The following is a 22,939-nucleotide window of genomic DNA, read 5'->3' on the forward strand; positions in this document are numbered from 1 at the left end:
ATTTATCAAGTGTTTCTTGGTCACCTGCCATAGGTCAGGTGCTGTGCTTGGCCCTGAGGTTTTGAACCATGTTCTTGTTAAAATTGCCTTCCTGTCAGTGACACAAAAGGGCTCAGTCTTTATTAACCTATTGTAGTCCCTGCCAAACCCACTTTGCATGGGTATGAGGGAATCTCTCTTCTGCTTTTGCCCACCAATTTTGATGGGCTTGTTCTTTGCCGTTGGGGTGCCCACATCATGACTCTCATTTCTGTTTCCCCAGGAAGCCTCTGTATCTGCTAGAATCCTTCTATTTTTTACCTTCTCCTCCATTAGCTCCCCCCACAAGTCTTTTGTTTTTTTAAAATTGAATTTATTGGAGTGATGTTGGTTTGCAAAACCATACATGTTTCAAGTGTACAACTCAATAAAACATCACCTGCACAGTGCATCATGTGCCCATCACCCCAAGTGAAGTCTCTTTCTGTCCCCATTCCCCCACCGCCACCTACTCCCGTTCCCTTTCCCTCTGGCTGTTACTACACTGTGCCTGTGTCTATGTGTTTTGTATATATGTCTTTAATCCCTTTACCTTCTTTTATACTGTCTACCCTCCTACCTCCCCTCTGACGGCTGTCAGCCTGTCCCATGTATCCATGTCTCTGTTTCTATTTTGTTGGTTTATTTTGTTCATTACATTTCACATATAAGTGAGATCATATGGTATTTGTCTTCCTCTCACTGGCTTATATCACTTAGCATAATAAATCCAGGTCCATTCATGCTATCACAGAAGGTAAAATTTCCTTCATTTTTACTTTTTGAAGTCTTGAAAATTTCACTTTTAAAAATGTGTAATATTGACGTTGGTTAAGAAAGGATTCATGCCATGAAATAATGAAATGCCATCCCCCAACTTAGGCACCCCTAACCCTCCAGTTCTTAGCAATCTTTGCCCATTTCCCTTTCCATTTGTTGATCTTTTTCTTATTAATTTCTAAGAGCTCTTTATATATGAGGTGAATTAGCCTCAATGGTTAATCCCCGTTAATGGTTTCTTATGTAACCTTCCAGAATCTCTACACACACACACACACACACACACACACACACACACACACATTTATTCTCCACTCCCTTTTGTACATAAAAGTAGCATACCATAATACTGTTCTACACCTTAATTTAGCTTGCTGATATTTTAATATCCTTAATATTTTTTAAAATATATTTTTATTGATTTTTTACAGAGAGAAAGGGAGAGGGATAGAGAGTTAGAAACATCGATGAGAGAGAGACATTGATCAGCCACCTCCTGCACATGCCCCACTGGGTATGTGCCTGCAACCAAGGTACATGCCCTTGACCGGAATCGAACCTGAGACCTTTGCATCCGCAGGCCGACACTCTATTCACTGAGCCAAACTGGTTAGGGCTATCCTTAATATTTTTATAGCTCCTTATTTTTCATTGAACAAATGGTACCATAATCCACGTAATTAATTTTCTATTGATGGTGCCATAATTTGTGCAACCAATTTTCTATTGATGAATGTTTCCAGTCTTTGCTAAAATGAATACTTTGTACACATATTATTTCACACTATAGTTGTCACTTTCAAAATGTTATATTAATGGAATCAAAGAGTATGTAGGTTTTTGACAATACTTGTCTTTTTTCACTCAGCATCATATTCTCGAGACCCATCTGAGAAGTGTTGCATGTATCAACAGTTCATTCATTTTTATGGCTGAGTAGTATCCATGGTATGAATGAACCGTAATGTGTTTATCCAGCCATTCATTGAAGGTTGTTTTCAGTTTTGGCTATCTTATATAATAAAAGCCTAACATGCAAATTGACCAAACGGCAGAATGACTGGTCACTATGATGCACACTGACCAGGAGCTGCCCTCAGCTCAACACAGGAGCTGCCCCCACCCCACAGGCCCCAGGCCAGCCAAGGTGGGTGCCAGAGGGGGTCCCCCCCCATGATCGCCCCACCGGTCGCCCTACAGATCAGCCCTGATCGCTGGCCAGGCCTAGGGACCCTACCCATGCATGAATTTCATGCACCGGGCCTCTAGTTGAAAATAAAGCTGCTATGGACATTCGTGTGTAGTTTTTGTGCAGGGACATACATTTTCATACCTTTAGGAGTATGAATTCTGGGTTATATGTAAAGGGTATGTTTAACTTCATAAGAAACTATTTATATAATAGAATATACAAAAATTCTTATATGTTTATAAGAAACTATATATAAAACTATATTTATTCTCCCCCCTCTCTCTCTCTCTCTCTGCAGCACCCCAAAGCCCATTTATGGCTCCCACATCCTTACTCTATCTCTTCTCCCCCCCGATAACCACTTCCCTGGTTTCTAACAGCATGTATGAGTTGTGCTTTTTCTTGGACTTTATTTAAACCCAGGCATATAGTATGTGTCCTTTTTTCTGATGCCTGTGACCTAGCTTTATATTTGTGAGATTCATTCCAGTTGTTGTATTTAGCAGTATTTTATCTCTTTTTACTGCTTTACAGTACAATTTGGTTAAGATATTTTGAGTTGAGTTTTTTTTTCTTGGAATAAAGAATCCTGAAAATTGATATCCAGTATTTAAGTGAGCTTCATAAATAAAATACTCCAAAGATCTAAAAACCTACTCATAGGTGCTCAATAAACATTCTCCAAGAGAGGCTGGCTCAGAGTCAGTTGGCTGGCAGGTGATAGAGTCTGAATTTTGCCTATTTCATTGGACCTCTTTCTATGGTGATGTACATTTCCCTCTGTCTATGGCTGTGATCTCTGGGAACGTTGGGAGGTAAAAGAGTATAGTGGTTAAATCCAGACAAGCCTTAGCTCTCCCACTTTGCAGCTGTGACAGACTTTGGAAGTGAGTGAATACAACGGAGCCTTCCTTTCCTCACCTGGGACAGGAGGGTGGCACTATTACTCGCCTCTCAGGCAGGTTGTGAGGCTTAAATGGCACAGTGTGTGTATGGTCCATAGGGCAGCTGCTGCACACAGCAAACACTCGGTAAAAGTGCCTGTGGTTATGTCACGGTAGCTCCTTCGAATGCTGGCTTCTAGAGCTCAGCGGGCTTGCATGTGTTTCCAGCCCCTGGGATGTTCCCCCGGAGCGAAGCTGACAGTGTCGCTTTCTCAGAGTCACAGCCCTTAGTCAGTAGCCAAGAGGGACTGAAGTCCAGCTGGGGGAAAAGGGAAGGGAAAGGCGATTCTGACCAGTCTGATGAACTGGGGCCAGGTCTATAGTCAGCAAGGAATTGATTCACTTGAGGCAAAGCAGCAAGTTTTAGGTGGTGCCACACCTCAGTGCGGGTTGTTGTGACTCACCCACATTGAGGCGCACTGAGCAAGGCTGACCTGGGCTCTCCTGCAGGTGGCAGGCGCACCTCACCGTGCAGAGCTGGCCCATCGCCCTGTGCCTCCAAGGCTTCTAGAGGTGGATGATTCCCTCAGAGGAGATGCTAGGCCATGGCAGCACCCGGACACAGACAGTTAAGGATTTGTTGCTGTAATTGGGCATCTCTAGGCTTCCTCATCGACTGCAGTGGGCCCAGCAGGGAGAGCTCTGTCTTTGTAAACAGACCACATTAGATAATCCTTGTTACCTGCGCGGTGCAGGAATGTCGCACATGATGTCGCCTCTCGAGTCTCTTTCCTTATCTGTGAAAAGGACTGACGATTATGGCTGTCTTCTCTCAGGACTGTTTCTGTGCACCCTTCAACCTCTCAAGTCTTGATCCTTTGTCCTGACTGAGTATCCAGTACACTCTTAGCACATCCCACTCAGGTAGCCCAGCCCTGTAGTGAATCTGCTCAAGGGGAGAAGACAGGCATAGAAGCCAAAACAATCCATTACAGTAAAATAAGTGGTATAACTGAGTAAGAGTGACGAGGAGAAGACCTTGGGTCTGGTCGCTGCTGTATTCGCAGCTCCTGGAGGAATGTCAGTGCTCAACTGATATTTGTGGGATGAAAAAAAATGAGTGAACAGAGTTCGATAATGGAGGAAGGAAAAACTTGTATGACCTGAAAGGGCCAGGGACGCGTCACAGAAGGGGTGGTGAGAGCCAGCACTTGAAGGAGAAGGGAGTGTTTGTGAGTATGTTTGTGTGTGTGTATTGTGTGGGCACATGTGCATGTGTGTATATAAGTGTACATGTGTTTGTGTATGTGTATTCTGTGGGCATGGGTACATGTATATTACTGTCCTAGGGCTGCCAAAACAAGTGACAACAGACTGGGTGGCTTAAACAACAGAAATCTATTTTCTCAAGTTCTGGAGGCTGACAGTGTGAGACGGTGGTGTTGACATGTTCGGTTTCTTTGGCGATGTCTCTCCTTGGCTTGTAGATACTGTCTTCTCCTGTGTCCTCACAAGGTCTCTCTCTGTGTGTTCTAATCTCTTCTTCTTATAAGATTGACAGTTATATTGGATTAGGGCCCACCCCAGGGCCTTATTTTACCATAATTACCTTTTTAAATATCTCGTCTCCAAATACAGTCACATTCTGAGACCCTCGGGGTTAGGACTTTAACATATGAATTTTGGGAAGACACAGTGCCGTCCAAAGCAGTGTGCTCAGGAGTATATAAATGTGAATGTGTACTTATGTGTGCATGTATATGTGTGCATGCATATAAATGTGTACAAGTGTGTACTTATGTGTGCGTATGTGTATTGTGTGGACATATGTATAATGGTATATATATGAGAGTATATGCCTGTATGCGAATGTGTACAGCTGTGTGTGTCTGTATGTGTCAGAACATTCCAGGCAGAGAAAACAGAATGTGTGAAAAATAATGTTGCATTTGAAGAGTCTTGCACAGTATAGTTTTCTTTTACTCTTGGCCCATATGCATATTTATTTGTGCTTAGTTGGAAATGCATGGAAGATATCATTTTCCTCTGAGCTTTCCTCTACCCAGTATTCTATGATCACTCTCCCCTCTATTGCCACACATTCTTCATAAATGCCACTTCAATGGCTGCTTAATATTCCATGGAGTGCAGAAATCATGATTTACTTAGCCTTTTTTGTTTTGTTATTCCTCACCCAAGGATATTTTTTTTCCATGTTAGAGAAAGTGGAAGGGCGGGAGGGGAACACACACACACAGAGACATTGATGTGAGAGAGACACATCAATTGGTTGCCTCCTGCACACTCCCCAACCAGGGCTGGGGATTGAACCTACAACCCAGGTACATGCCCTTGACCTGGAATCAATCTGGTAACACTCTAATCACTGAGCACACTGACCAGGGCTACCTAACCTCTTGGTTGCTTTGAAAATTGTAGATAAGGCTGAATTAACCACTTACATTTTTTAAAAAATATTTTATTGATTTTTTACAGAGAGGAAGGGAGAGGGATAGAGAGTTAGAAACATCGATCAGCTGCCTCCTGCACACCCCCGACTGGGGATGTGCCTGCAACCAAGGTACATGCCCTTGACCGGAATCGAATCTGGGACCCTTCAGTTGGCAGGCCGATGCTCTATCCACTGAGCCAAACCGGTTAGGGGGGTATCTTATTCTTTTCATTGCAATGGTGCATAAAAATGCCATTGGTTTCTGTAGGTTAATTTTGTAGCCTGCTACACTGCCGAATTTTTCTCCATTGTATTTAGCACTACTAAAAATAATGTTATATGATAAAAATCATATTATTGTGTCACTTATTAGTTTATTGACAGTCTTCCCACCAGAATGTAGGGTCCATGAGATGAGGGGCTTTGTCAATCACACTATTCTTGTTGTATCGCAAATCAGTGAGCTAGACAAGACACCTTAATGACCCAATAAGTTAGGAGTCATCTTTATTACGCACAGGTTCAGAGCAGATTACCTCTGTCAAATTCTGAACAAACACAGGAAGGAGCATTTCCTTTTTATATCCTTTTAGTTCTTTGTGTAAGTTATTTTTTGCAGACAGCTTGTAACCTTGAGTACATGTTATATCTATACAGATACCTGGCATCAATATCAGCGTATCAGTACCTTATGTTAGATGGCTAGCTTGCAAGGTCAGACAATTAAGTTTATCTTTTCTGCCAAAACCGGTTTGGCTCAGTGGCTAGAGCGTCAGCCTGCAGACTGAAAGGTCCCAGGTTCGATTCCGGTCAAGGGCATGTACCTGGGTTGCGGGCATATCCCCAGTAGGAGATGTGCAGGAGGCAGCTGATCGATGTTTCTCTCTCATCTATGTTTCTAACTCTCTATCTCTCTCCCTTCCTCTCTGTAAAAAATCAATAAAATATATTTTTTAAAAAATTAAGTTTATCTTTTCTTCCTCAACAAAATCTTAGCAAATCGGATCCAGCAGTACATCAGAAAGATCATACACCATGACCAAGTAGGATTTATCCCAGGGATGCAAGGATGGTACAATATCCGCAAATCAATAAACGTGATACATCACATAAACAAATTGAAAGAAAAAAACCACATGGTCATATCAATTGATGCAGAAAAAGCATTTGACAAAATTCAACACCCATTTTTGATAAAAACTCTCAGCAAGGTGGGAGTAGAAGGATCATACCTCAACATAATAAAAGCCATATATGACAGGCCCACAGCCAACATCATACTCAATGGACAAAAACTAACACCATTTCCCCTAAGAACAGGAACAAGACAGGGATGCCTCCTCTCACCACTCCTGTTCAACATAGTACTGGAAGTGTTAGCCATTGCAATTCGGCAAGAAGAAGAAATAAAAGGCATCCAAATTGGAAAAGAGGAAGTAAAACTGTCCTTATTTGCAGACGACATGATATTATACATACAAAACCCTAGAGATTCCATCAAAAAGCTACTAGACTTAATACATGAATTTGGCAATGTAGCAGGATACAAAATTAACCCCAAGAAATCTGAGGCATTTCTATACACCAATAGTGAACTTTCAGAAAGAGAGATTATAAAAACAATCCCGTTTACCATCGCACCAAAAAAATTAAGCTACCTAGGAATAAACTTAACTAAAGAGGTAAAAGACCTCTACTCAGAAAACTACAGGACGTTGAAAAAAGATATAGAGGAAGACATAAACAGATGGAAGAACATACCGTGTTCATGGATTGGTAGAATCAACATCATCAAAATGTCCATACTACCCAAAGCAATCTATAAATTCAACGCACTTCCCATTAAAATACCAACAGCATACTTCAGAGATCTAGAACGAACTCTCCAAAAATTCATCTGGAATAAAAAAAGACCCCAAATAGCTGCAGCAATCCTGAAAAAGAACAAAGTAGGTGGGATCTCAATACCAGATATCAAGTTGTATTACAAAGCCACTGTTCTCAAAACTGCCTGGTACTGGCACAAGAATAGGCATATAGATCAATGGAATAGAATAGAGAGCCCAGAAATCAGCCCGAACCAATATGCTCAATTAATATTTGACAAAGGAGGCAAGAACATACAATGGAGCCAAGATAGTCTCTTCAATAAATGGTGTTGGGAAAATTGGACAGATATATGCAAGAAAATGAAACTAGACCACCAACTTACACCATACACAAAAATAAACTCAAAATGGATAAAGGACTTAAATGTACGACAGGAAACCATAAAAATTCTAGAAGAATCCAAAGGCAACAAAATCTCAGACATATGCCGAAGCAATTTCTTCACTGATACAGCTCCTAGGGCACTTGAAACTAAAGAAAAAATGAACAAATGGGACTACATCAAAATAAAAAGCTTCTGCACAGCAAAAGAAACCATCAACAAAACAACGAGAAAACCCACTGTGTGGGAAGACATATTTGCCAATGTCATATCTGATAAGGGCCTAATCTCCAAAATTTATAGGGAACGCATACAACTTAACAAAAGGAAGATAAACAATCCAATCAAAAAATGGGCAAAGGACCTAAATAGACACCTTTCAAAAGAGGACATTCAGAAAGCCAAGAGACATATGAAAACATGCTCAAAGTCGCTAATCATCCGAGAGATGCAAATCAAAACAGCAATGAGGTACCATCTCACACCTGTCAGACTGACTATCATCAACAAATCAACAAACGACAAGTGCTGGAGAGGATGTGGAGAAAAAGGAACACTTGTGCACTGCTGGTGGGAATGCAGACTGGTGCAGACACTATGGAAGACAGTATGGAGTTTCCTCAAAAAACTGAAAATGGAACTCCCATTTGACCCTGTGATCCCACTTCTAGGAATATATCCCAAGAAACCAGAAACATCAATCAGAAAGGATATATGCACCCCTATGTTCATAGCAGCACAATTCACCATAGCTAAGATCTGGAAACAGCCTAAGTGCCCATCAGTAGATGAATGGATTAGAAAACTGTGGTACATCTACACGATGGAATACTATGCTGCTGTAAAAAGGAAGGAACTCTTACCATTTGCAAGGTCATGGATGGAACTGGAGAGCATTATGCTAAGTGAAATAAGCCAGTCAATAAAGGAAAAATACCACATGATCTCACTCATTCATGGACAATAGAGACCATTATAAACTTTTGAACAATAATAGATACAGAGGCAGAGCTGCCTCAAACGGATTGTCAAACTGCATCGGGAAGGCCGGGGAGGGTTGGGGGGCAGGAGGTAGGGGGCTAAGAGATCAACTAAAGGACTTGTATGCATGCATATAAGCATAACCAATGGACATAGGACACTGGGGGATAGGGGAGGCTAGGGGACTGTCTAGGGCGGGGGGATAAAATGGATACATATGTAATACCCTTTGTAATACTTTAAGCAATAAAAAAAAAATTAAGTTTATCTTTTCTATTATTGAAACTAAAACAGTTATTTTACAGAATAAGAGACTATCTAAAAATAACAGAGTTGACCTAGAGAATAAGAGACTGTCTAAGAATCACAGAGTAGTTCAAACAGCAGTTTTCCAAAGGAGGGATCACTATGCTTCATTCCCAGTACCTAGGACAGTATTTGGCATTTGACAAGGTTTGATGCATTATTTCAGTGTAATGAATGAATGAACACACCTATCAAAATAAAAATGCTTGTATCTTTGACTTAGCAATTCTGCTGTCAGAGAAATGTTTATATGTGTGCACACAGAGGCATACAGCAGGACACGGGTCATGGTATTGAGAGGCAGTATGTGGAACTCATATTGGTGATACATTGAGATAACTTTGGTGGTTCATATATGGACATTTAACATTTTTATTGCATATTTTTATTTATATGCTTATTTCCTATTTATGGCAAGTGATACTATTATAATAGGTAACCGTTTCATTTTTAAAATATCAGTTTTACTGATATATAATTCACACATCATAAAATTCACCCTTTGAAAGTATACAACTCAATGGTCTTTGGTATATTAAAAGTGCTGTGCAACTGTCACCAATATTCAGTTTTAGAACTTGTTCATCACCCCAAAAGGAAACCCCATACCCATTAAGCAGTCACTCTCCATTTCTCCCTCCCGCTCACCCCTCCAACCACTAATATGCTTCCGGTCTGGAGAGTTGACCTCTGGATTGACCTCTGCTGAACACTGGCCTCAGGCACCTCTGGCGGACAACACAGAGTCAGAGGGAAAGGGCTGTCCCCACCTTGGTTCCTGTCATGCTTGTAGGAATGAATGCAAACAAGTGACTCCAGATCATTGCTTTGTGTTAAAGTGAACGTATTAAATTGTGCACATTTATTAAAAGACCAAGGCAAGCACATCCATCATCTGGCTTATGAAGCGCAGGTGGGCTCTCCGCTAACCTGAAGAGTTGGATGGGGGTTCTTGGTGTTATAAAACCTCCTGTCTAAAAATATTCCTCTCCTACATATTCTGGTATAGATTAACTCTGAAGGTCTCTCTCCTTTTATCTGTAATGGTTTCCAGGAATTTACGAGAAGCACCTGGCAATGAAATCCTGAGACTGTGGGCTTCTCTGTCCAGCGGTTCTCAACCTGTGGGTCGCGACCCCTTTGGCGGTCGAACGACCCTTTCACAGGGGTCGCCTAAGACCATCCTGCATATCAGATATTTACATGACGATTCATAACAGTAGCAACATGACAGTTATGAAGTAGCAACGAAAATAATTTTATGGTTGGGCCACAACATGAGGAACTGTATTTAAAGGGCCAGAAGGTTGAGAACCACTGGCAAACAGTGGGACCAGCTAAGATTGCGCTCTTCCTCCCCTCTCCTCCCTCCTCCCTCTTCTCTGCTATCTTTTAGTCGGTTTCAGGGTGGTTTAAATTATGTATTTCTAGTTGCATTAAGGTTACTCCTGGTCTCCCTCTTCCCTCCCTCTCCTCTCCTGCATTCTTTTGTGAGGAGAGGTTTTAACCCTTTGTTCTCAAGACAAGGCCCTGCTACAAGTGGCCTGCAAAGCCCCTGCAAAGCTTTGTTTAACTTTCCTCTTTCAGTTTCCCTATTCCAGTTGTCCCAGAATTTTCCTAGATTTTCATTATCCTACAACAATTTCATATAAAATGTGTCCCCCCTGCCCCCGCCACTTAGCATAATGTTTTCAAAGTTCATCCACGCTGCAGCTCATATTAGCTTTCATTCCTTCTTAATTGCAAATACTATTGCATTGTATGGGTAATTGCCATGTTCCTAGTGTCCTTTTCAATAAAAAATAAAATTGGTTTTAAGAAAAATATCAATGAAATAATAATACAGTGCTATGTAGATATGGATGAAGGCAGCATGCAGAAGGCCAAAGTTTGGGAAACTGTAATATAGAAACCCCGTTTGGATTCATGTACAGTCAACGTGAACAACCAGGGGTGTGTCTTCTGAGTGGGCAAACATTCTTTTAATCCTCTGTGGTTTAAGTGGGTGGCTCATTGATTCCGTCTTCCCACCAATGCTGGTTTCACCCACTTCTCCAGAAGAGGAAAATGCTGGGTGTGGTCAGGAAATGCTCGATATCTGTTCCCTAGTCTCTCCCAACCCTCCCCTCTCCTCAACCTGCCCAAAGGAATAGGTGTGTCGCCTTAAAGAGTGAAACCCATCCAGGATGGTGTAGAGTGGCTGAGTGATACTTCGTCTGGACACAGTAACGTTAGCACCAGGGGAAGAATCTCCCTTCTAAAGTTAAGTCTAATATCAAAATTTAACATGATCTCACTTATATGTGGAATCTAAAACAGAGCACACAAAACAAAATAAAAGCAAAACACCCTGCCCCAAACTCAATGAGATCAGCGTTGTGGTGACCAAGGGTGGAGCTGGGTGTGGGAGAATTGGGGGGAGGTGGTGGAAAGGTGCACACTTTCAGTTATACGATAAATGAGTTCTAGGATGTAATGAATAGCGTAGTGATATAGTAAACAGTGCTGTATGGGATATTTGAAAGTTGCTAAGAGAGTGGATCCTAAGAATTCTCATACAAGAAAAATACCTCTTTTTTTTGTATGTATATGAGATTATAGATGTTAGCTAAACTTATTGTGGTAATTATTTCACAATATAAGTAAGTCAATTATTATGCTGTACACCTTAAACTTCCACAATGCTGCGTGTCAAGTATATTTCAATAACATTGGAAAAATGTTGAAATGCTAAAATGAATTAGCATTGATTTGCCAATCTTTTTATCACACCTGAGAAATTACATTGTATTCTAATAGCAACGGATTAAACCTGACACTCACTTACATAGATTAGATACTACTGTATAGGTCTACTTCCTTTATTTTAAAGCCAATGGTGATTACACCTGTAGTGCTCAGGGTTAAGTCAGGGAAACAAAGACTACCCAGTTACTATATTTCTGTGTTTTAAATAAACTCTTTATTTTGTAATACTTTTAGATTTACAGAAAAGTTGTAACAATAATACAGAAAGTTCCTGCTCTATTCCTTTAGTGTTAACATTTTACTTAACCAGGTACATATTAGTATATTAAAACTCACATTGACAGAGAACTACTTAGGTAAACTCTCGAATTCAGAGTTCATCAATTTACCCACAAATGTCTCTTTTCTGTTCCAGGATCCAGTGCAGGATACCATGTTGCATTTAAAAATATATTTTTATTGATTTCAGAGAGCAAGGGAGAGGAAGAGAGAGATAGAAATATCAACGATGAGAGGAAATCATTGATCGGCTGCCTCCCGCATGCCCCCTACTGGGGACCGAGCTTGCAACCCGAGCATGTGCCCTTGGCGGGAATCGAACCCGGGACCTTTCAGTCCGCAGGCCGATGCTCTATACACTGAGCCAAACTGGCTAGGGCAGAAATTTTTTTTTTTTTTTGTCTCCTCTAATCTATGACAATTTCTTTGTTTTGTCTTTGTTTCTCAGGATCTTGACAGTTTTAAAGAGTACTGGTCCCCTATTACAGTGTTCCTTAGGTTAGTTTGATGTTTCCTCTTTGTTAGAATGGGGCTATGGAATCTTGGGAAGAAAACATCCCAGGTTGCCCTAACCGGTTTGGGTCAGTGGATAAAGCGTCGGCCTGCGGACTCAAAGGTCCCAGGTTCGATTCCCGTCCAGGGCAAGTACCTTGGTTGCGGGCACATACCCAGTAGGGAGATGTGCAGGAGGCAGCTGATTGATGTTTCTAACTCTCTATCCCTCTCCCTTCCTCTCTGTAAAAAAATCAATAAAATATATTAAAAACAAAAACATCCCAGGTAGTTATTTTTTAAAAACTAATTTTTTAGCCTTTACCAGTTTTAATATCATTGCCCTCTTTCTGTTCCACGCTCCAATCTCGGGTGCCGCGTTGGGTTGGGTCGTCACATCTCCCTGCCTCCTTCACTTTGGGTTAATCTCTCATAAGCTTTCCTATTTTCATGACCTTGACAGTCTTGTGGGGGGCTGGCCAGGTACAATTAGATGTCAACCAATCTGGTTGTCCGATGTTTTTCTCATGATTAGACTGAGATCATGGATTAAAAAAAATTAATAACGTTGAGAAGGAAAATTGGGGGGCAACGTTGGGGGCTTACAGCCTAGTTCAGCAGCTAGGCAAACCGTAATCTTACTTCCCCATTCTAACTGACTTGGGTGGAGCTGCACAGCCCACCCCGAGGGGCCGCCACAAGAAGATTGTATATATCAACCCCCTCCCCCTCCCTCACTGGCAGTTCAGGCTTTGGATCAAAGTCCCCCGGACTAGCAGCGCTGCCTGATAAAGGTTTTACTTTCCCGATTCCTCCGGGGGCCCGGCTGTCGATCTCTGGGCCATTTGCCACAACTTTCTCACGTGTCAAAAAAAACACAATGAATTGTCCACCATAAATGGGTACATTGTATGGCATCTCAATAAGCTTTAAAAATACCTGTTTGGAAAGAACACCCCAAAGAGGAATCACATTACATCATATTATTTAATCACATCATATCAGAGAATGCACGAAATCCACATGATGTTAACTTCCTCCACCTGGTTAATAATTCATTGTTTTTTTTGTATGATATTATTAATTTTAAAAAACTGTGATAAAGTTTTTTAACTTTAAAATTAAAAAATTTTTTTAAAGTTTTTTAACATAAAATTTTCCATGTTAACAATTTTTTAAAATATATTTTTTATTGATTTCAGAGAGGAAGGGCGAGGGTGAGAGAGATAAAAACATCAATGATGAAAGAGAATCATTGATTGGCTGCCTCTTGTACGCCCCACAGCCCTCAACCTGGGATTGGGAATCGAACCGTGACCCCCTGGTTCATAGTTTGACGCTCAACCACGGAGCCACACCATGAATATTGGTGATTTTTAAGTGTACAATTCAATAAAATGAGTGACACTTGTGACGTGCAACCAACAACACTTTCTATTTCTAAGACATTTTCATTTATAAGGATGAAGAGGTAGAGATGAGAACCTAGAGGTCAAGTTAAGACTTGCCCCCCTTATCTAAAAAGCAGTGCAAGACTTTAAGGTGTGCAGCAGGTCAGATTTTCATTGTAGAATGACTCCTGCTGTAGTTGGAGAGTGACTTGGAGAACAGATGCCGTGAAGTGAATATAGGGCCTCACATTCCTGGCCCCGCCCCAGCCTGCGAGAGGCCTGACAATGTGCTCGTGGTGCTGTGCTGACTCTGTGTTGGTATTTTGTATTTTTCTTAAGGAGGGACTCCTGCACCAATTGTACAGGTTCTGGATCTGCCCCTCATTTATCCTTAAAAGTAAACTTTCAGGATAAATTTATAAATCCTTACTAAGTAATTGAGGGAAACCCTTACTCAGGGAAAAATTAAGCCACTGTGTCACCTGTTGAATCAGTTATGGTTCTTGGTGGTGAGCCATTCTGGCTGACTTAAGCAAAATGAGAATTTGTTGGAAAGATATTAGGGCAAGGTTAGCACATTTTTCTGTAAAGGGTCAGCTTTGCAGACCATATGTTGTTTCTTGTACAGTGTAATGAGCCATTGACAATATGTAAATGAATGAGCATGACTGTGCGACAATAAAGCTTTATTTATAAAAATAGGCTGCAGTCTGGGTTGAGTGAGTGGGTCATAATTTGCTGACTCCTGTATTTGGAGACTCCAAGATGGTTGAGTGTTTGGAGCACAGGTTTGCATATGGGTGAGTCTACAGGACTCAGTATATGCATCACCCCAGATCTACTTGGTCCTGTGTACTCATCCCTGCTTCAGCCACTTGCTCTGCTATTACTATGGATAAAGCTCCAATTGCTGCCATGGCTATTACGGCACCATAGGTGAGGAACTTGGGTTTATTGCTTAAGTACTTGGTGACTCTAGACAAATTGTTTCCTCAGGAACAGCTTGAATTGATCAGGAATAATGTGCCTATGCTTCCTGGGGTGCTGAGAAGAGAAAGACTTTGAGGCTAGACCCTAGTTGAGTAGAAAAGAAAGTGTGATTGATTAGTTATGTCTGCAATGAGCACCTGGATAGTGAGAGGTGGCACACTTGCTGAATGTTGTGATCCTGTAACTAGCTGATCTCCAAGGTCCCTTTTGAAAAGCTACAGTTATGTGTCTGGATACTTCTTTGGGAATATCCTGGAGATGGAACCATCTTATAAAATATAGTCACTGGCATGGAAGTGTGGCCTGGAACTTTACAAATGCCTAACACTTCGGCTTTTATGAAAGAGACAGGATGAGATCCTGATTCTCCGTTCACGATAGACACACCAGGGAGACAGCTGGCCAGCAGAAAAAAGAAGCCAAATCCATAATGCCTTTCACATCAGCCTCATGGTTTAAGTTCATAGCAAAGATTCCAACATATAGTTTTAGTTTGACAACTGTTTATTGAGCATCCATTATAACAATCAAAGATTTGTTCCCTGCCCTCAAGAAATTGTAATAGTCTCGTCCTAGTAAGAGAGCAGAATTAACTAGAAAGACTATCAGGAATGACTTTCTGGAATACGTAGGGGTCGGAGGTTGTGGAAAGTAGGTGAAGGGAAGGAGAGGGCACTCCAGCTTGGGAAGGTATGAATAAAAGGACATTAGTCTTGTTGGAAGGGTGAATTCATGATGGGGGAAGTGAGAGATGAATTTAGCTGATTGCTAGCTGGAAGTGGAATTATATGGGTGTGAGATATCAGGATGTGGAGTTTGGTCTTGGTCTCCAAATGATGGGGTGCCATTGTGTTTTCCTGGGTGTTCTGGGAAGATAAATAATTATAGATGGTATGGAGCACAAAGGAGGGGTGAGATGGTCAGGTGGAAAGGCAAGAAAAGAACCTGGTGGAAACATGCAAAGATGTAAACACGTGAGGGTGGGACTTGAGCCCGGAGAATTACATGTTAGGGAAGAGAAGACAGATCTGAGAAGTGTTTCAGAGTCAGGCTGGGCTGGGCATGGTGGCTGGTGGCATAGGAAGGTTGCAAGAGGAAGAGTGTTATAGATAATGGCAGATTTCTGAACCTGGGGTCTGAGGTTGAGGGTGACAGGGAACGAGGATGGACCAGGAAGAAAAGACATCTTTAACCATGGGTTTTCAATGGTGGTGGGTATGACCACAGGTTATGTCATGGGAAAGGTCAAGGCTAGAGACATAGAGACATGCATCTCAGAATTGGAAGGCAGTACATCTGAGCCAGCTTCCAGCCCAGTGCTGGAATTCCATGAATGTAACCTTAAATGCTGGTTATCAAGGATTTCTAGAAGTCTTCCAGGGAGCTCCAATCTCCAAGGTAGGGAGAACTTTTTTTTTTATATATACGTATAATTTTATTTATATAAAATATCAGAATTAGAAAATCCACAGAGACAGAAAAAAAGGGATTGTGGAGAGGGGAGAATGAGAAGTGAGTACTAATAGGTAAGTAATTGAAATACATTATCTGGCTTCATTTTTTTTTGAAGGAATACATTTAAATTATAATTAAGTTATGCAAAATGTTTTATATGAACAAAGCATTGACAGTTGTTTTTGATATCCTATTAGATGATTTTTTTTATTATTAGTTAAGGTATTACAAATGTGTCCTCATCCCCCCCATTAACCCCCAACCTCCCACCTCCCCGGCGCCCCCCCCCCCCCCCCGCCCCGCACACTGGTAGGGAGAACTTTTATTTGGTGGTTCCTCTAAGTAGACAAGTTTTCTGATAGATCAAAACTTAGCAGGCAGTGGAAAGGGGGTGAGGATGGAAGCCAGACTTACTGTGTGGCATTTGACTAGCCATGTAACCTCTCTGAGCCTCTATCATACTGTCTACAAAATAATAGGGTGACGCTAGGGAATTTGCCATAGTTTCGATTTGTTCTGCTTCAGAGTGGTGAAAGTTGTAATCATAAGAATGGATGGAGTCTCTGGAGAAGGGCAGAGTCCAGGGCCTAGTGGTGGAGGTGGGGAGGTGTGTGTGTGTGTGGGGGGCAGTGTTAAATAGGAGGGAGAGATCCAGAAAAGGAGGAGGCATCTCTATTAGCCAGAGAGAGCCCATAAACTAGGAGAACAGTGTCAAGGCACCAGCTTGCTAGCCAAGAGAAAGAACGATTCTTGCCTTACTGAATTTTTAGGAAGTGGGAGGGAATCTCTGGAATGGATACGGGCTCAGGAAGAGGCTACAACTCCAGGTGAGATTTAGAAGCCAGCAAAAGTTTGATTGAGAAGGGAGGAGGTGAGTGAGCATTGGTTTATTAGTGAAAAATCTTGAGCTTCATCCAGTTACATTTGTATGGGCATAATTCATAAAAGCTAGAATGAGTTTCAGATAAGCATAGGAGCAGAAAGTGTGATAAGTGAGTACTCCCTTGGTTGCGTTAATAGAGGTACATAGCCCAGCCTGAGGGAGGTGATGTTCTTGTTACAACCATGCCTGTGCTCAGTTTTAGTTGGATTGCTTTAAAAAGGACAGGGACAGGTTGAACCTGCATAAGGAGTGTGATGAAAGGACTGAGTGACATTTACCTTGAGGGTGCGGGGGTGTGAGGGGAAAGAAGATTTTGGGGGAGTAGTGAGAGCTGCCTTTTAAACATCTGAGGGGGAGACAGAGCACCCGAAAGGATGCCCCTCCCTGTCCTTTCTACATCTATTGCAGGTAGAGCTGTTTCCGAAGGGTGCTTTGTACTTCAGGGTTCATTTTCCTCGCTTCCCCTTCGTGAACCACCTCTGCTTCTGCCATCCTCCGGGTCACCTGCAACAAGAAGTGTGGTCATCTTGGGGCTGGGCCTTGGGGGAGTTGGTGTAACAGGCTTATGGGGAGAAGATTAAAGAAGAAAGCAAATGGGCATTCCTGTCTTCAGATGGGTGACCTTTATTGTCTCCTCTATGTCATCAGCTCTCTGGAATCATTGGCTGGACATTCTTGTCATGTGTTACTTTCTAATCCACCACAAAATCATATAACCATTAGAAAAAAAAAGTTGGCCCAAACTTTTAACAGAAAATTTTATTTACAGAAATTTATCTGTATGTTATCTAAATTATCTCACATACTGTGGACTTTGAAGTTTCCTGCATTAAGGAAAGTCATTGCTAGGAGATGGGCATCCTAGTTTCTGTGCTGGGACCTGGGTTGGATTTGGGGCTGGGAATAGGGGAAGGGAAAATGCAGAAAGGTTTGGAAGAGTCTCAGCCCACTCTGTTTTTTCCCTGCTCAGGCTGGGTAGGGATTCCAGGTACCTTGTCCCAACTCACCTCACTCAGAAGCTCCAGGATGGGCCCTTTCCTCTCTGTGAACACATCAACCAGGGTCTGGATGAAGCAGGAGCCTTCTTGCTCATGTCTGTAGGAAAGGTACCCTGGGGATTGCAGAGAAGTGGGCTCAGGAAAACTCCAATGGAGGTGGGATGGTGGGGGTTTGTGTGGTGCAAGAGGGCCTGGAAGAGGGTGGATCCTGGAGGAATGTCTCAGGGGCCAGGAGCAGTGGGCAGAGTGGGGCAGCAGAGGCCACTTGAGTCAGTTGGGAGCTCATACCCTCCACTGTGGAGTATATGTGGAGGGCGTCCGTATACGTTGGGATGGTTTGAGGACTGTCTTTTGTGATCATCTCAATGTTGCCTCCACCTACTGTTTCACCAGGGTCCTTTTGTTCTGAAACACCAAGAAGAGGAAAAGTCAAAGTCAGAGAGAAAGATGGGGGAAAGGAGAAGGTCATAGGATAAATTAGCAACACAGGACAGCTGGGGCTCTAGATCTGGGATAGGACTGGATCAGGAACACAAACTCTGTGTTCTTGGCTCTGTCCCCACCTCCTCGACAGGCCTGCACGATGTACACCTTAGGCTTGGCTCTCAGGGCGGGGCAATTCTTGTTATTTAGAACCTCGAAGAGGTTCTCCAGCTCGACCATCTGCTCGTCTTCTCCTTCGAGCTGACCTTCTAGCCCATGTGCCATGAGCACCACGAAAGCACAGCTGACGAAGTCTTTCCGGGCATCAATGGCCTGCTGGAATTTTTCCAGTTCTTCCTGGAATTGCTAGAGCAAGAGGAATGGCCAGACTCAGGTGCATCCCTGGAGCCCGCCTTCCGGTCCAGCCCTTCCTCCGTTGGCTGGGACTGGCTTCACAATACCTGAGCAGTGGGGTCTCTCTTTATGGTACTCTCAAATCCCAGCTGCTGGAACATGCGTTCCAGGGCGACCAGGTCCGCCTCCGAACCTTCCCGGGCTTTGGTGACACACAGAGTCAGGGCTACGCGGGCCCCTGACATGTCATAGGCCTCCTGAGTCAAGAGATGACAGAAATCATCAAAGGGGTAGAGAGGTCAAGGAGAAGCAGGAGAGGTGGTCCAAAGAGGGCTTAGGGTAAAATACCAGGTGCCCGGTTACACTCACATTTCAGATTAATACAAAAATGAGATTTTTTAGTGTAAGTAAGTGGAAACTTGGTTCTCAAACTTAATTCGTTTCAGAAGGCTGAGGAGCAATTTGTTTGAAAGCTGAATCATCTTTTACCATTAGAAAATATTCATAGCACAATTTCCTGCGGTGTTAACAACGCGAGGTTCAGTGGTAAACTGACTAAAAATCCCGAAATCTCTCCTTTGTTTGTCGCCTGAGCTATGCATGACTGATCATACAGGTATCAGCATGAAAAGGTTGTCTGGTCAGGAACTGAAGTTTTGTTTGACAACCAAGACACATTTTTCCTGTGAACAACTTGTTCAAGAAACAAATTGTTCAAGATGGGAGATGTTTGAGAACCGAAGTGTGACTGTGTGTCCCAAATATTGCATGGGATATACTTATAAGATTATTTGTTGTTGATGTGAGATTCTAATTTGACTGGGCATTCTTTTTTTTTTAAATTAAATTTATTAAGTAACATCTATAATAATAAAAGAATAATATACTAATTAGACCAGACAGCCAAACGACCTTCTGGACGTAGCCAGGGCTGCAAGGGCCGAGGCAAGCTGCCACGGCTGCGAGGGCTGAGCCCCTTGCACGAATTTTGTGCATCAGGCCTCTAGTTTGTTAATAATGTTATATCAATTTCAGGTATACAGCATTATAATTCCATATCTGTGTACTATATTGTGTGCTCACTACCAAAAATCTAGTTTGCTTCTAGTCGTCCAGCTCTGTTTTAGTCCTGTATGAACTTGGGAAAGTCACTCCTCCTATCTGAGCCTCAGTTTCCAAATACAATGAGTGTGTGTGCGTGAAGGATTTTGAAGGTTCCTCCCAGTTGTCACACTTGGTGGCTTTGTCCCTTCATCCTTTTCATGTGTGCTCTGAGTATTACTTTCTCACTTGCAGAGGTCTCCACATTTCTGAAGCTAATCCTGAGATCCTATCTTATCCCATCTTAGGAAGAAGGATTTTTGGGTCAACATTTCGTTGCAGAAGAGAAGCATGATACTTTGAGAGAGATGTAGTAGGGCTGCCCCCCCATCTCCGACTTGGATTCCATCTCTGAGTCTTTTTCTCCATTTGAATGATTACAAAGCACCTTCTAGCTCTGAATTCAGGTCATGATTTCTCATCCTCTCCAGTGTCTCTGAAACATTAATCTCTTCACCTCCCCTTCTCCCCAAACCTGCACCCATCACACCTCATCCAAAGGCCGAGGATTGCTCATGTCTCCTCTGATTCTGAGTCCGGTTCTCAGCACCCTTGACTGATCCTGGGGGTTCAAGAGAAGAGAGTTTGAAGGTCTTCAAAGGAAGGCAGATGGAATCAGGGCACAGGCTAGTTTGGACATCTGGATTTCTGAGACTGAATAGGACCCCCAGTGGTGGGGACTTGTTTCATGGTCAAATCTGAGCAGGAGATGACAGTCCATGAAGTATGTCCTCTCTACTGGGACACTCCAGTGGTGTTTTCCACCCCTGGATATTTCAGAACTCTTGCTAGGCCCACCCATAATGCCACTTAGCAGGAAATTTTCCTATCTCTCCCCCAGGACACTCACAAGCCTGTGACAGAGTGCACCCATTACTGGACTGATGAGCAGGACAAGTGGCCTATGTATTCCCTTTTGTCAACCAGGAGCCGACTGGTTGAAGAGGCATCAACAAGGAGATGGGTTGGGTTTAAAATGAGAAAATCATCAAAGTGGGGAATACTACTTTGAAACACTCCCTCCCTCTGCCTTGAGCCTGAACCTTAAGATCTTCATTCTCATCTGACTCCAGTTCTGTTTTCTGGCCGAATAGAATGACTTTTGTCATATTATTGGTGTTTCCCCATCTCCTTGCCCTTTCTTACACTTCTTCCTCAGCCTGGAATGTGTCATTACTAGTCAAGGCCTTCTCTGCCAGTTTGGGTAGGTATCATGTCTGTTGTGTCTTTCTCCACCACCTACTCATCTATCTGCTTATCCACCCATTTATCTATTATTTGATCAGTTGATTGACTCGTCCATCCACTCACTTATCCACCCAATCACCCATATATCCATCTATCCAGCAAATGTTTCCTGGGTATCTATTATGAACTACACGGAACACACTATATAAGACAGACATGCCCCTGCCCGCATGTAGCTCTAGTCTATGACATAAATGAACATTAAATCTTTCTCACTCTTTCTCTCTTACACACACACACACACACACACACACACACACACACACACACACAATGGAACCAGTGCTGTAAGGAAAGAGAAGCCAAATACTACAAGGGAGAGAAAGTAGAAGAACAGAAGGAGCATGGATTCTGGAGCCAGATAAACCAAAATCAAGCTCTGCCTTGGCTCCTGCCCAGCTGTGTGACCTTGAGTATCTCACTCTCCTCTCTGAGACTCAGTTTTCCCATCGGAAAGAACCTTGAATGAGCACTAGATGCTTTACAGTCAGAGCAAGCAAGGTAGGTTTATTGGTCCCTGTTAAGCCACTGAAAGTTGCCTCTGCCTTTTCCGGACTCCATAGCTCTGCCTGTTTAGACTTGCATTACAGCAGTGCTTTTGATTTTTATTTTCGTGGCTGAGCTGACAGCTCAGCCTTTAGCACTTGAAAGCCTGACTTCTTTATCTCCATCTCCATCAGAGTCACTGGTGCAGGAATAGTCACAGAGGAGGTGCTGGGGGGAATTTGTTGAGCAAACAAATAATAAACAAATAAACAAATGAAAGAAATGATGGATGGATGAATAGGTGAAGAACTGGCCAGAATATGCATTCATTCAGTGAGAGGGGAAGAGAGAGAGAGCGAGCAATATCTGCCAAATCACTTACTGACTCTAGAAGTAGCTGCTCCTTTAAGCCAGGTTGTCTCACCACTCTCTTAGTTGCCAACAAGACTGGGCACCAAAGAGGGGTCAGGTCCACGTGCTGACCTCAGAGAGGGAGCTGATAGTGCAGAATCTTCCCAGGTTTCTCTGGAGGGGCCTGTCTGTGAATTGAGCAGCATGCTATCTGGGTCTTTATTGCCCCTAAGTTTTCTGTCACTCAAGAAACAGCATGACACTAGGGACACACCCTTGATGAAGAAATGGTCACAAACGCCCACAGATTGAGTGATGGCAAAGCTCAGCCAACACCCCCTGGCTAAGGAGGCTGGGGTAGAGCATCCACAGCAGCTAGGGCTTTTACATCAGTCCCGTCCCTCTCAAGAACGGCTCCCTCCCCCACCCCCACCCTGGTCCAGCTCATCTGGCTATTATCAACCCATCATTTCCATCATCATGCCCACTTTCATCTCTTCCACATTCAACAGTGCAGATAATTCCAACTTCACTCATCGAGTATTCAACAACCTGAAGAGACCAGCATTGTTTGCTCCCATTTTTCAGAAACGATAACTGAGACTCATAGAGGTAAAATGGCTGCCTAAGGTCACTAGACCAGTAATTAGCACAGTTGGCATTCAAACCCAGGAAGGTCCAATGGCCTCAACTGATACCTCACAGCTGATTCAGCTTCTCTCTTCTCTTTCTCATGACCTTCCTCCTCTATTCTTTTTCAGCCTTTATTTTATTTCACTTCATTTTATTTAATAGCTTTAAAAAAATTCACGTATATTACAACTCACTTATTTGAAGTGTACAATTCAATGTGTGTGTGTGTGTGTGTGTGTTTACTATAATCACAGTTGTGCAACTACCACCACGGTCAATTTT

General features: G+C 42.6%; 1 protein-coding gene across 3 annotated transcripts; it reads right to left on the reverse strand.

Moving 5' to 3' along the window:
• Window positions 1–16,494: 16,494 nt before the first annotated feature.
• CASP14 (caspase 14) lies at window positions 16,495–22,284 on the reverse strand. Of its 3 annotated transcripts, none has more exons than XM_059695154.1 (7): window positions 22,060–22,284; window positions 20,430–20,501; window positions 18,946–19,095; window positions 18,625–18,850; window positions 18,350–18,466; window positions 18,071–18,174; window positions 16,495–17,567 (listed from the first exon to the last, which is right to left on the reverse strand). In XM_059695154.1, the coding sequence occupies exons 2-7, from the start codon at window positions 20,454–20,456 to the stop codon at window positions 17,463–17,465; spliced, it is 729 nt and encodes a 242-aa protein (XP_059551137.1). In that variant the 5' UTR covers window positions 20,457–20,501; window positions 22,060–22,284; the 3' UTR covers window positions 16,495–17,462. The 3 variants fall into 3 exon arrangements, with proteins under 3 accessions (XP_059551137.1, XP_059551136.1, XP_059551138.1); XM_059695153.1 differs by having other exon boundaries at window positions 22,056–22,284; XM_059695155.1 differs by lacking the exon at window positions 20,430–20,501 and having other exon boundaries at window positions 22,056–22,284.
• Between the last annotated feature and the right edge of the window lie 655 nt (window positions 22,285–22,939).

Source organism: Myotis daubentonii, chromosome 5 (assembly GCF_963259705.1).
Source record: "Myotis daubentonii chromosome 5, mMyoDau2.1, whole genome shotgun sequence".
Classification (NCBI taxonomy): Eukaryota; Metazoa; Chordata; class Mammalia; order Chiroptera; family Vespertilionidae; genus Myotis; species Myotis daubentonii.

Bases quoted from the DNA above. Each gene is read 5' to 3' on its own strand.
- CASP14 (XM_059695154.1), bottom strand. From the start codon at position 20,456: ATGAGCAATCCTCGGCCTTTGGATGAG. The intron at 18,467-18,624 runs GTGGGGACAGAG...TTGGTGTTTCAG, and splicing joins CGTGCAGGCCTGTCGAGGAG to AACAAAAGGACCCTGGTGAA. The intron at 18,175-18,349 runs GTATGAGCTCCC...TGCAATCCCCAG, and splicing joins CATATACTCCACAGTGGAGG to GGTACCTTTCCTACAGACAT.